The sequence below is a fragment of the Hemibagrus wyckioides genome, linkage group LG07, assembly GCF_019097595.1.
Source record: "Hemibagrus wyckioides isolate EC202008001 linkage group LG07, SWU_Hwy_1.0, whole genome shotgun sequence".
NCBI classification, from domain to species: Eukaryota; Metazoa; Chordata; class Actinopteri; order Siluriformes; family Bagridae; genus Hemibagrus; species Hemibagrus wyckioides.
Window position 1 is genome coordinate 24,194,901 of NC_080716.1, and position 15,132 is coordinate 24,210,032.

Consider the following 15,132-nt stretch of genomic DNA (forward strand, 5'->3'; position numbering starts at 1 on the left):
GAATGAAAAAGATTTGAGTGGCAGGTATAAAGAGAAATTAACACACACCCCCTTCAGACCTTATTGGCAAAATTAGCTCTATTTTGTGTCTCACTTTTCAATAAGGATTCAGAGTTTCACTTTCCTTCAAGCTCACGGTGCCGGTAATGCGTCACGCAGGAACGCAGGTTGTTATTATAGAGCAGAACCCACGTCTGCGACTGCGTGTCTGCTTCCAGCGAGCGAGTTTCCTCTGAACCTCGATCCAACCGTGTGGGTGTTCAGGGCACAGCGGCAGAGCTGAGCTAAAACTGAGTTGGTGTTTGTCTGTGTGTGCTGAGTGATCGTTATAAAAGAGCATTAAAGGAAGTTTGAAAAAGTCAAGTGTGGGAGTAGATGATGTATCAGCGCTCGCTCTGTGTGTGTGTGTGTGTGTGTGTGAGAGAGAGAGAGGGATATGACAGGATGGGACTGGAAAAGGCTTGAAAAGAGAAAGAGAGTGATGAAAGAGGTAAGAAGGGAGGTGTGAGCCGTGATGTAGATTCCATTTCAGAGCTCTGTTGCTAAATGTGGGGTTCAGCAATCACTCTGCCTTTTACTAATGATAGAGCAGGAGAAAGGGCTAAAAGAAGGAATGGATGGATGGATGGATGGATGGATGTGAAGAGAAAGGGTACAGAGGAAAGAAAGAAGAGGGAGGAGAAAGAGACCTGTGGAGAGATGGAGCTATGAAAAATGAGGAAAGGAGGAATGAAAAGGATGGAGGGGAGGAGGGGTGAAGTAGTCTAAATCGGGGAGATACAGGAAACCCGAGAGACAGCTGAGAGAGCAAGATCCCAGAATGGCAGAGAGAGAGAGAGAGAGGGAGTGAGTGAGTTAGCGAGAGAGAGAAAGAGAGAGAGAGAGAGAGAGATTTATATAAAGTTTGTTTTTTGGCAAAAAGAGACTCAAAATGAGTTAAATGTTTCTAAATAAAACCGATCTTCCTATGCATGATAGCTGTGTGTGTGTGTGTGTGTGTGTGTGTGTGTGCAGCTGTTAAGTGCAGTCATCCACCCCCACCTGCTGTTCAGTTTCGTCTCTCACTCGATCTTTCAAAATGAGATCATCTACAATCAGCCGTTAGAGAATGCCTGTCCAGATATTCATGCCTCTCCTTCTTACCCCTACACCCCCCCATCCTCACCCCCAGTTACCCACATACTTCCTCCAGCCCTGTCTGAGCTCCAGCTCCAGCCTGCCCTTATCCCCGATTTTTCATTGTAATCCCGTTTGTGACCACTAGGGGCAGCGTGACTCCATGGACTGCACTGCATCATCCTGAACCTTTCCTCCTTCCTCCATGACCTGATTTACTAAAACAAGTCAGAGAAATAGATTTCATTATATATTTAGAGCTTGTGTGTGAGTCAGGAAGTGGAACTGACACAACTCCCCTGCTCTTGTTTTTTACACTGCTAAAGGGCAAAGCTGTATATGTTCCTCTACTTCCTCTTCCTTTATTTCCTCTTCCTGTCCATCATCTCTCTATTTCTCTTTTATACATAAAACATAATGTAAAACCTTCCTACTGAGATCTGTGTTTACTCAGTAGTACTCTCTGTTTGTGTGTGTGTGTGTGTGTGTGTGTGTGTGTGCGAAAGATTACATCTTAAATATTTACATCTACACTTATTTGGCAAAAATCGCCATTCACAGCATCTCAGAAGACTAGTTAAGGATGAATTAAGCCTCATGTGAGTGAGTGCACAGTCTCACATCACCACCACAGACACAATGAAGACTATCACACTGTCTATCCATTCATCCATCCAACCATCCATCCATTAATAGATCCACCAATCCATCCATCCATCCATCCATCCATCCATTAATAGATCCACCAATCCATCCATCCAACCAATCCATCCATCCATCCATCCATCCATCCATCCATCCATTAATAGATCCACCAATCCATCCATCCATCCATCCATCCATCCATCCATCCATCCAACCAATCCATCCATCCATTAATAGATCCATTAATAGATCCACCAATCCATCCATCCATCCATCCATCCATCCATCCATTCATCTGTCTATTCATCCAACCATCCATCCATCCAACCCTAACCCTAACCCACCCACCCATCCGTCTATTCATCCAACCAACCATCCATCCACCCATCCATCCATCCATCCATCCATCCATCCATCCATCCATCCATCCATCTATCCATCCACCAATCCACCCATCCATCCATCTGTCTATTCATCCAACCATCTATCTATCCATCCATCCATCCATCCATCCATCCATTCATCCATTCATCACAGGGAAAAAAGAGTCTATCTATCTCAGGGGACTCAAGGAACAAGGTGGAGGACACCCTGGCTGGGGTTTGTGACATTTGCTTCTCACACACACACACACACACACACACTATTAGGAGATGCCAGTCACCCTCATGTCTTTGGACTGGAGGAGAAAACCTGTGTACCCAGAGGAAACCCCCTGAAGTACATGAAGAATATACACACTTTCTGAAGTTATGACATCATAGGTAGTTGTGTAAGTGTAAGTGTACACTAAGATATAAAATGGTACTATTTGTTTGTTTGTTTGTTTGTTTGTTGTTTAATACTGTGAAAAATTTCCAGTCCAGTTGTCCATGTTTAAACCATGATAAAAATGACCTCAAGCCTAAGACCCTGTTACACCTGATCACTTCATGTCATGTCTCTATATTGTATTCCAATAATTTGAATCCTGTGTCTCTACATTTATCTTTTATCTGTGTGTCACTACAGACTGAAATATATCAATAAATATATATCATAAATATATCTTTATGATAATAAGATGGCTGAATTTACTCTTGTGGTTAAACTGTACACGTCGGAGCTCCTGCACTGGTACAGAGTTTATCGTCGGTGTCTTGGGTGTGTTACTGTACATGGAAAATCTTTAACCAAATAGATTCCTGATCCTCCAGAAGTGCGCAGGATTAGGTAACCTGCACTGGAATGTCACTTAATTGTTATTATAAATAGAACACACAACAGATGCTAGTGAGGTAGAGACGACCGAATTAGCAAATTAGCAATGAGGTCATTGTGGAGAAAAGAACACACTCACAGACACCACTAATTATGGCATCTGTTGCACACACACACACACACACACACACACACAAATAGAGTCAGGTATCCCCCAGTGTCTGTATGTGTGTGTGTGTATTTGTATGTGTGTGGGGTATCCTCACCTTTCTACACACACACACACACACACACATTATAAGTGTGATTTGTTTCTCCATGTGTTCTCTCTGTCCTCATTACTGTAAAGTACTAAAAATCAGTGACAAGCAAATATTACTGTGGATTAATAACTAAATATAAATGACATAAAAATATATTAAATACTACAAGAATCACTGCTTTGTTTTTTCTTTTCTTTATATATATATATATATATATATATATATATATATATATATATATATATATATATATATATATATATATATATATTGAGAGATATAGATTTGATCTAATGTGCTTTCTGAGAGATGAATGCAGTGGAGCTACCAGTCTCTTTCCTTATAAAACTACATGAAAGTTTTTCTGAGAGAGAATTCAAGGCTGGTCACTTCAATATTGATATAATTTCATTTATTTATATTTTATAATATTTATATCTAAATGGAATTTTTTAACTGCTTTATTAGTCACTTTTGTATTACAAATATTTTGTATTCTATTTTATTTATTTATTTATTTGTTTGTTTGCTTAACATATGAAGTGTTTTGTCTGTTTTTGAGTTGAACCCTGGTTTGTTTTTCTCATTTATTCTCTTTCATTTCAAATATTTAAGTGTTCCTTAAAAAACTGTTAAGAACTGTTATTTATTTATTTATTTATTTATTTATTTATTTATTTATTTATTTATCTATCTATCTATCATATGAAGTGTTTTGTCTGTTTTTGTCTGCTGTGTTTTTCTCTTTCATTCTCTTTCATGTGTTTGTTTGTTTGTTTGTTTTTAATAAATGTTTATTTATTTATAAATTTATTTTAGAATATATTTTTTAAAAATATATTTTAGAATATTTAAATGTTGCTTAAAAACTGTTATTTATTTATTTATTTATTTATTTATTTAACGTGAAGTGTTTTGTCTGTTTTTGATTCGAACCCCGGTGTGTTATACTCTTTCATGCAGTTAGCAATGAAAGAACAAACTGATCTCAATCCAGTTCTAATCAAAATCTAAGTCTGATTGCAGTGAGAAAGCGATTCGGTCCTGAATCAACCCGAGCGCACAAAGTGAACCAGGCTTGTGTGGGTTTGGGGTGAAGGTGATATTTGTTTGAGTAGATAAAGTACAGAGCTGTAGCGCTGCAGGAATGTGATCGAAAAGAATGATGGAAAAAATGTCAGAATGATAGAAATAATGTTGAAATGATTTTAGTCTGTCGCTGTTAATCTCCACGTGAATACTTCAGCTAAGCCATGACGCTGGTGTGATGTATTAATATCCCTGCTGAAAAATCCAGCTTAGTCTCAGCTGCCAAACCACACACCGAGCTGCTCAAACTGCTAGAGCATCTTCATCATCATGAAATAATGCAGCGGGGCTTTTTGTGTGTGCGTGTCCTCCTTTCATTACTGAAGTCCTTCTGTAAAGGACTAATAACCTGCTGTCTCACACAACACGTCTGCTCCTTTTCTCTATTCTTATTTGTCTTGCTTTCTTGCTGAAATCCTGGCTTGTCTTCATGGTTTTGTGTACAACATTAGTGTGCTCTGTTTCACGTTATGATTCCTGCAGTATTTATTTCACAGTGTTTGGGGTTTTTATAGGTCTCCATGAATACAAATGTTCCAGATGACTAAATATACACACACACACACACACACACACACAGACACACACACTGCAAAACCACCACCATTTGAACAAAATGTCTCTGGTGTCTGTGTTTTTTTGATGTTACAACAACATCTTATTTAATTTAATACTTATATAATAAAAAATGGATCAGCTTCTAAACCAGTCACAGGCAGATGTCTCTACTCTACATTTTATCTATATATGTTATCATATACCAAACAAACAAGATATTGTTGCTTTTCTTTGTACATTTTCACAGGAGGCCCATAGGAGTCACATCTCAGCAGAATAGAGCAACAGGAAGTAGCTTTTCTTTATTACACCAGCTTCCTCTAGTCATTAGATGATCAGGTAGATGTGAGAGATTGGGTTTAAAAGCTCGAATTCACCGATGCCTCGTTGGCGTCTCGCTCTCCCCAAAGCACGTCACCTCAAATCAGCCAATCAGACTCTCAGGAGAATCACCATCCCTGATGGAGGAAACGGTTACCATGGAAACCATGGACCGGGTCTCTCTCTCTCTCTCTGTCTCTAACAGGAGTAACACACTTCACACCGAGTGATGGAGTCTGTTGTGTGTCAGATTTAACCTTTAACAAAACACCCGTCATATTATTGGATTAAAGCTCGGCCGGAACTGCGGAGCTCTTCTGGTGACATCCCTACTTAATATAAATAACATGGGGGTATTTTTAATGCAAGGGAATGAGATGCTAATGTGTGGCCACTAGGGGTGACTAAAATATTAGATCATGATTCTCATAAACCTTTCTTACCATATATATATATATATATATATATATATATATATATATATATATATATATATATATATATAATAAAGTTTATTTTATTGGCATTTTTAAAATATATTTAAGAGTATTTAAGTGCTATTAAAAAACTGTTAATAACTGGTTTTATTTATTTATCTATCTATCTATTTATTCATTTATTTATTTAGTTAGTTTTATTTCAGAATAAAAATAAATGAACACTAAAATATGTAAAACATAAAATAAAATAAAATAAAATAAATAAAAACACAAAAAATACAAAAAAATGTTTTAAAAATTTGCAAAAATTAATTACATAAACCAATCAATAAATAAATACATATATAGATAAATACATAGATAGCTCCATATTTAACATCAAACCAGCTGCTTCTGATCTGTTTTTAAAATATTATAATAATATATCATGATTTTTGCAATATCTGTGGCATTATATATCTCATACTGCTCATTCCTAGTGGCTACAGTTTCGCGAGGTCTGAGAACGAGATAATTAATTGGTGTAAAAGGGATAATTACATGTGGCCATGTTATAATAAGGCGCCAGAAATGTTTTATGCCCCAAACTGGAAGACAAGCGGTTTACCATAATCATTACACACTTTGCGCGGCCTCTAGAGCAACTTAAATGCAGACTTTATTATTAATAGGTGGATGTAATTAAAATGCAAATTTTATTTGTCACATACACAATCATACAGTCCGACATGCAATGAAAAGCTTTTTACAACATGAAAATAATGATTAATAATCTTATTTAATTAACATTAAAATAAGATAAAAAATAGAAATAATATAAAGAGAAATAAAAATAAAATAAATAGAAATAATATATGAAACTGAAGTGACATATATATTTATTTATATATATATATATATATATATATATATATATATATATATATATATATATATATATATATATATATATATATATATATGTCACTTCAGTTTCATATATTATTTATATTATATATATATATATATATATATATATATATATATATATATATATATATATATATATATATATATATATAATTTGCAGTAAAGTGACATTTACATTACATGAGCTTAACAGAGAAAAATAAATAAATATGGAATATTTTAAGCATATAAAATACAGTGGTACATAATATATTTTTTTCCTGGAATAAAAATTATATCTTGCTTAAATCTTTTCAACTAAAGGGTATTTTTTCTATTTTAATAGCATTTAATCTACAAAACATTGGTTAAGATCATGACTTAAATCTGATTTTTTATGTAAACAATGAAAGACAAAATGTGTCACTGCTGTCATTAAACATATGTGAGATTTCATTTTTTTACACTGAAATATTAAATGAAAATAGAAACGCATTTCCATGAAGCTGCTTTAGACTGAATATTAATATTAAAATCACAACCCTCTCAGATCAAGTGTTATATTTCCAGGATATTAATATACAGTCAAGTAGATTCCCAGCTGCTGAAGAACATCTGATAGGACCAGTAATGTGATGGGTTTTTTACACCAGCTTTATGTTTTGCGGCTTAAAAATGATCGACCTGTGATTACACCTCAAAGCCAAAAATGCATCCGGAAAAATGCAAAATGAGGGCAGAAATTCACGACTACACACACACCGACACACCCGCACACACACACACATAAAAAAGTGACACAAATGTAAGCCCTTTCCTGAGGCCTCAGTCCACTCTGCTGTAGTTTATAGCAGCTGCCCTACAAGGCCACGACTTCTGGAATAGTAACTGATATTTGAGCTGATGTCTCTCTTTCTGTCTCCATTTTTTTTCCAGTCTCTCTCTCTCTCTCTCTCTCTCTCAATCGAGTAAGCGTCAGGGAGGCACGATGACATCAGTAACACATTGGTAAAACATCGATACTGAATTGCATCAAACAAATTAGCATCAGCTGATGGCACCTTTTTTCCAGTCCGACGTACCCCTGAGATCTCGGCTAGGTTTCATGCTTGGTGCACACACACACACACACTCCTCACATTCAGTCATATCACATCCTCGGTGCTGTCGCTATAAGTGTAGATAGAAATCCACAGCAGTGATTGAGGAATTTCAACCTTTAACCTTATAGAGCTGAAGTGTTCAAGAGTTTAAGACCTGCTGTCATTATCAACACACAAATATGTAAGATCCTTCCAAGAACTATCCAATCAGCACAGGAACATAACCAGGGATATGCAGTAAGATCACCAGAGCTTATTAACATAAACTAAGACCTTGCATGTGTGAAATACTGAGTCTAAGCAGCCTCTTAAGTATCAAAGAAAGACACACAGCAGGTCATTCAGCTGATATTGGCATTAGCTAAGGCTCCGGAGAGCAGCGAGGTATCAAACCCCCTTAGTGAGAGAGAGAGGAGCGGAGCAGAGGCACAATATCGCATATCGCTGTGAGAGAGGTGGAAAATAGCAGCAGTGATATGGTGTATACTGCTATGACAGAAGTGAAACTGATATATAGTCTATGTTCTATATGAGTGTGCTCCTGCCTGGTGTTACGGCTCGCTGCTCAGTCCCACGAAGGTGAACGTGTCACAAGGTCGTCCCTTTAATCCACCAAAAAAATGAAGCAAAGCTGATAGCTGGAGGAAATAAGCGGCACTAAATGGTAGCTAATAATAAAACAAACAAACAAACAAACAAACAAATAAATAAATAAATAAATGGTAATATTATATATATAATAATAATAAATATTATATTAAAATTAAAACGATTAAATCTGGGCGGTTGTGTATAGAATTATTCTAATTATTCTATATTATTATTATTTATTTTATATATGTACATTTAAGCAACTTACAAAATAACAAACAACCAAACAATTAATACGGTTAATATAATTAAAATAAAATAGATGGATCAAGTTGGGAGATTTATTTTAAACATAACTGTATTGAAAGAAAGAAAGAAAGAAAGAAAGAAAGAAAGAAAGAAAGAAAGAAAGAAAGAAAGAAAGAAAGAAAGAAAGAAAGTGAATATAATTTTAAAAATTATATGTATCTTGGATAAAATTAAAGTCTTAAAGTAAAGATAGATAGATAGATAGATAGATAGATAGATAGATAGATAGATAGATAGATAGATAGATAGATAGATAGATAGATAGATAGATTTAGGACAATTGTTTTTATGTTGGTGAATAGTATTAAATATCAATTATACCTTCTAACTATTATTAAACAGCTCTGATGATGTCACATGTGTCACACAGTGTGTGTGTGTGTGTGTGTGTGTGTGTGTTTCGTGTATTTGCTCTGTTCCTACATGTACATAAATGTCTTTGCTTTCAGTTTGCGATATGAAAATGCATTTGAAATGTGAAAACGATAAGAAAATGCATTTTCGTATTGAATCAGTCAGCTTTCCTGGTAGTACGCATCATACCTGCTGTATATCACACAACATCCTCAACTAGAATGCAGCATGAAATGATTATCTGAATACACACACACACACACACAGAGCATTATATCCAAGCTGGTAAGTGTCACACAATACTCTGATAGAGCATGCCTGTCGAGTCTTGATGTGAAATCAGTCTTTTCACGTCCTTTAAACTGCACGCTGTACACATAGCAGCAATCACTGGAAGTACTGTAACTCTACTCAGCCAGGAACCTGCATGTCAACCTTTCCAGCGGCGTCACTCACTGCCACTGAAGAGCGTCCATCATCACTTCAGCTGAATCCATTTGTTCCTAATGTGTGTACACACATATTATATACACTAACATGGAGTCCAGTGTGGACTTCTTCTTCATCTATAGATATTTATCGTGTTTTTACATTCTTTTAAAAAATGCATGTGCAACCTTTAACCTTCAACACATGCTACTGCTGCTACAAAAGTCCACTCTTCTCCAAAAGTCTCTGATTTCCAAACGGATCGTCTTTACATATGTGACCGGATTCAATTCCACTGTCTCTGTGCGCGCTCTATACAACACCACATGCTACACATCCAAACACAAGGCTCTTTATTTAAGGATTAATCCCATTCACAGTGCACTCCTTGTGCCGTTGGAGATACAGGAGACCGGCAGCTATTTAAAGGCCTGGACATGAGAATTGGAGCTCAAAATTTACAAGTCAACAGCAGGCCTGTGCTGAGAAAAGTCACGGCTATTTTCTGCTGCCTGTGGAGTCGTCCCCGATGAAGGAGAAGTGAAGAAGCATCAGGGTTCGGGAGATAACGGCCAAAATGATTACAATTATTCTGTCAGTCTAGCATTTCGAACTAAATAAACATTAAAGAAAGCACTTTTTTTCCTTTTGATACTGTAATATGTAAAGCTGTATTTCTCCATGTATCAATCGTGGCTATTATAAGTGAAGCCTTCCTTATCTAGTGATCTTTTATTTCCTGACCTGTTTTGTGAAGCAGAGAGCATAAGATTTGTCTGAACTGCATGGAAAAAAGTGTGTTAGTTAATACTGTGTGTGTACATTGTGTGTGTGTGTGTGTTGTGTTGAAATGTGTCAGTAGGGGTACGAACAGGTGCAAAAGCCCCCCTTTCATATTCATTTCACCACAAAATGATGCCCTTTCTATATTCATATCATGATATCAGCTCCTGAAGCTGCTCTCCACATAGCTAAGAGTGTGCCGAGAATCCCTGCTCCGAATCGCTGACACCGAGACGCTAAAAGGGAGGGAGAGAGACTTTACGGTTCTGTAGGACATGCTAATGCAGCTAATTCCTTCTCACTGAAACTTAAACAACTGTCATGTGAAGTTGACATGGCTCTGTGTAATCATTTCCTTTTTATTCATCATTGATAAACTGAAATAATGACACCAGTCGTGAAAGAGTGATAAAGAGTGAACGACAGACAGCCTTGAGGATGGAGGGAACGGAGGAGGAGGAGGGATATCGGAGGAGGAGCGGCCGTAAGGTTTGAGATTATTTTTAGGACATGTTTATTCGTAGAGTGTAATGAAGCCTTGGACTTCTCCAAGCCTCTCTCTCTCTCTCTCTCTCTGAGAACAGCCATCTGTCGAGATCTTTCACCTCTGACAACCCTATTTAGAGTTAGGAGAGTGTGTGTGTGGCGTGTGTGTGTGAGACGGTTTATCAGATCGTTCCTAAACATCATTAGGGTGATGAATTTGAGAAAGTGACTTCACTGCAACCAAAAAAAAAATAAGATTCATTTGCTGATACGTGATAGATATAAACGAATAAATAAACAGATGAAGGATGGATACACTCAAAACAAATGGTGTAGTAAGATCTTACCTCCTGACTAATTAAATGCCAACAGACAAATAGCAGACTTTTGGTATATTAAAAAAAGCAAACAGAATAAAGAACAGAGTCTTTTGAGTCTTGTTTTTTTTTTGTTTTGTTTTACTTTTGTCCACATACATCTCCATATTTCTATATCGACTGCAGATATAAAGTTGTCTTTCCACTGCATATTTTATACAATTTGTAAAGGATGGACTGGATTTTGGGAGGAAAAAACAAAATCTTTAAACACTAATGCAGTAAGACTGTACAATTGTCTGCCTTCTTTCTGAACACACACACACTGTGTATATTGTCCAGGTAATAAATGTCACCCGTTTCTATTTCTGGGAGACCCAAACTTGTGCATCTGATGCCATAAACCTGTGCTTTGCGCAGGATGAACATGTTGATGTCACTCGGTGACATCTGTGACACTCTGTTAAACAGCTCCTGTGGGACTCAACCCTGCGTCCCACCTGACGATCACCAAGGCTACGTTGCCAGATTTACAACCCCTTTTCTTTCAGCGATTGTTTAAACAAACACTCCTTCTCTACTGATCACGGACACGACTTTTAAACGATAACTCTGTGAATATCAGACACCTCTAATCAGATGGTGTGTTTATTATTTTTCATAGACCTGTATATTTATATGTACACCCCTGTGCATGATTTGACCTGTTAAAAGGTTTTAAATGGTGTTAATGTAGGGGCTGGATATATTTAGGTGCTCGGTTCATAAGGTGCAGGGTGAGGGTGGGGTGCACACTGCAAGACAACACTGAGAATGCTGCGATTCTAATAGCAGAGACGGAAGATTCACAAAGGAATCGGTTCTTATTAAACGACTCTTTTTTGGAATCGATTCCTTTTTTGAAGACTTCACGACAGAACCTATTTTATTTGCTTTATTTTTATTTGTGCGCTTTGTTTATACTGCTCATAGGACATGTAGAGTATTAATTTAAAAAAGAGGCTGAACTGGAAATATTAGGTTATAATTATTAAAGTTTTTAAGAATAAAAGGTTTTATTTTAGAAAAATACTGACATGATCTAAAGGGAGAGCAATAATCGCGTGTACATTTAAGGCATTTACCCAAACAGATGTACAGGTTTCTTTGTCTTTCAATATTTTGTTAATAAATAGCTCTAGAGTCCTGTGTTAATGCATAACAGCTTAAGTTATAAGTCCTCAGCTGATGCAATGCCAGGGAAAAGGTGACACTGCAGATGCTGGACTAAATAAATACGATTTGTCTTTTTATGTGCATAAGAAGTGTTCGTTCATTTCTAATTGGTGAATCAATTCAATCAAATTCGATTCGGAATCGAATCAGTGGGCGAGTCATTTTTGGCAAATCCCAAGTCACAAGTTTTACGGTCTCCGGAATGAAGTGAACAGCTGTGAGCCAAAAGGGCCAAATATACCACCCTGAGTTCATTTCCCCCTCCTGTACGAGCAGAAAATCCTGAAAGAGGCTTTAAATGCTTTGTGTGCATGTGCTTTCAGGCTGACTGGGATGATGATGATGATGATGATGATGATGATGAAGATGATGCTGTTTTGTTTTTAGACTTACCTTCCTCTGCTGTTTCTCCCAGGCAGGGTCGAGCAGCAGGTCCCTGTCCCAGTCCTCCTCCTGAATCATGTAATCATCCGTGGTCACCACCGTGTACGTGGTGTTGTATTGCACTTGCGTCTCGACAGCTGTCATTTTTAAAGGGTTTCCGATATCCCTCTATAAACCACTGATTTTTTCTTTTTTCTAAAACAAAAAAAAAAACCCACAAAAATTCTCAACCTTTCCGTAAATTCAAAGTGAGCGCGTGTTTGTCGGGACTGAGACCGAGGAGGCGAGGGCCAGACTCCACTTTGTCCGGAGTTGCGTGAGTGGAGGTGCGGGACACCGTCTGTCCAGTGCTCCTGTCCTGGTCAAAAGCACTGCACGTGACCGCTCCCCAATAAGTAACAGCGCCCCGCGACTTCAGCACCCCAAATGGTCACGTGGGCGGAGCTAAACACTAATGCACCAATCAACGCGTGGTTAATTTAACGATGGACACGGACACGCCCAAAACAAGCGGCCCCGCCCACCGGAGGACACCTGTTGTCCTTGGAATGGCCAAAAGCTGAGAGCCGGTTAAGGCGCTGCTTTAAGGTCAGTTCACACACGTTCCTTAGAGCAGAAAAGTGTGTGAAGCCACTGATTCCAAATCTGCTGTTAGAGGATGTGTAACCAGAACCGCCTGGATTCCCAGTGCTGCAGATAACTCAGGCTGTTTGACCATTACTAAACTCTTAATGTGTTGAAACTCCACCTTATGTTAGTGTTGTTATTACTATAACAATAAAAATTATTATTAATATGAATCTAAATCCATTCTTTTTTAGTTGCACTTATCCTAAACAGGGTCCCCGGAGTCTATCTCAAAGGACTCGGGGAACACCCTGGATGTTACCCTTAAAACCGAAGTTCATCAGAGGTCAAGCTGGAACAGGTTTGGGTGTGTTAAATGCTCCAGTGAAGAGAATTTGTAAAGCTAAAGCATACAAACGGCATTGTAGACCATTGTGTGCTTGCACCTTTGTGGCAAAGGTTTGTGGAAGGATCACATATGGGAGTGATGGTCAGGTGCTTTTGCCTGTATAGTGTATTAGATCAAAGTGCTTGACATCCAGATAATGAAAGTACATTATATCCCTAAGCTGTTCAAAAGATCAGTAGATAAATGATGAAATGGAAAGAATAAGGCCATGTTGTTGTTCATTATTCGGACGCTCCCTGTTCGGGGGCGCCACAGCGGATCATCCGGGCCGCATATTTGATTTGGCACACGTTTAACCCCGGATGCCCTTCCTAACGCAACTCAACCAGGCTTGTGTCCAGCACTGAGTGTTAACTCTTCAGTGGCTGGATTTGCTTCCTGCCCCAGAAATGAACCCAATGAGAGTGCAGGATCTTGCCGGGGATCACCAGGGCACTGAAAAGAACAAGGCCATACTTTGGATAAAATGGTACAGATATAGGCCTACACGTGGATGGAAAAGTCCTTTCCGTGTATTCTTGCATTTTTAGGAGGAATTTCTGAATATCACATTTTGAATCACTTATTAGAACATCAACAGGAGGCATTGAGTGAGCTCTATGGACACTATAATATTTATTTATAGAATTTTAAATCTCTCCTGAAAGTTACAGGCGAAACTACAAATCTCCGCCATCCCAGCAATGCACTCTTTCTTTTCTTTTTTTTTTTGCAGTCAAGGAACCTTCTGTTCATTGGGAATGAGGAGGAGCTTCTTCCTGCAGGCCATCCAGGCCCTCAACCAGGACAACACCCAAAGTTAGAACTTTTTCTGGATTTATTTATGTCACAACACCCACTACCTCAGTCAACTTAAGTATATTTCAGTCGGTAATTGCACTACATTGCACACTTGCACTTTATAGCAACACTGAATTCATTTAGATTCATACTCCTTCCATATATACCAAAACAACAGTATTCAGATGATACTTTTCTATAGTTTGGCTATTTATTTCAACTGCAAATCCCACTGTATGTCCCCATATTCCCTAATAGTTATATTAATTACATATGCTATTTCATCTTATTTTTTTCTATTTTCTTGTCTACTTGAATTTGAGGTCTTTTAAACAGAGATATTTGCTGTATGTTCTCTCCCTTATTTATTTATTGGATGTTAGGATCCATATATTTCTGAAGAAATTATTTTCAATACTTCATAAGACCTAAAGGTAGTACTTACAGGGATATGTGCTAGGAGGAAATAAAAAACAGCGTAATTTCATGAAGCCAAAACACAAACTATATTCATCAAATATATTTTGATGAGAGACCTGCCTAATATTCTCAGTGGATGGAAGGATATTCTGATCAAATGTGTTGAAGCATATAGAGATTAAGAAAAATCAGAGTAGATTATTTATTAAATGTGTATCAGCCCTAAACATTAAGTCATTAGCACATGTGACACATGAACAAAAACCTGCCATTTTGGTAGTAAATTGCAGGACGGTCAACTACTCATAGCTTGCGTGTACTGTCCATGTCTTCAAAAAAGGTACAACCCATGTTGAAAACCATCTTGACTGCTGTGGGAGAAATGCAGGTTTTTTTTTTAATCACAAAATCCTAAAATCTAAAGTGGATTTAGAGCACCAAGCGTGACCGTAAAACAAAATGACA

General features: G+C 37.5%; 1 protein-coding gene across 1 annotated transcript in view; it reads right to left on the reverse strand.

Annotated features, from left to right (window-relative positions):
- Positions 1 to 12,866, reverse strand: part of actn3b (actinin alpha 3b) — a 30,141-nt gene extending 17,275 nt beyond the window's left edge. The window contains exon 1 of the mRNA XM_058394748.1: positions 12,501 to 12,866. Coding sequence (XP_058250731.1) covers positions 12,501 to 12,635 — 135 coding nt within the window. The 5' untranslated portion in view covers positions 12,636 to 12,866. The remainder of the gene's footprint in view (positions 1 to 12,500) is intronic.
- Between the last annotated feature and the right edge of the window lie 2,266 nt (positions 12,867 to 15,132).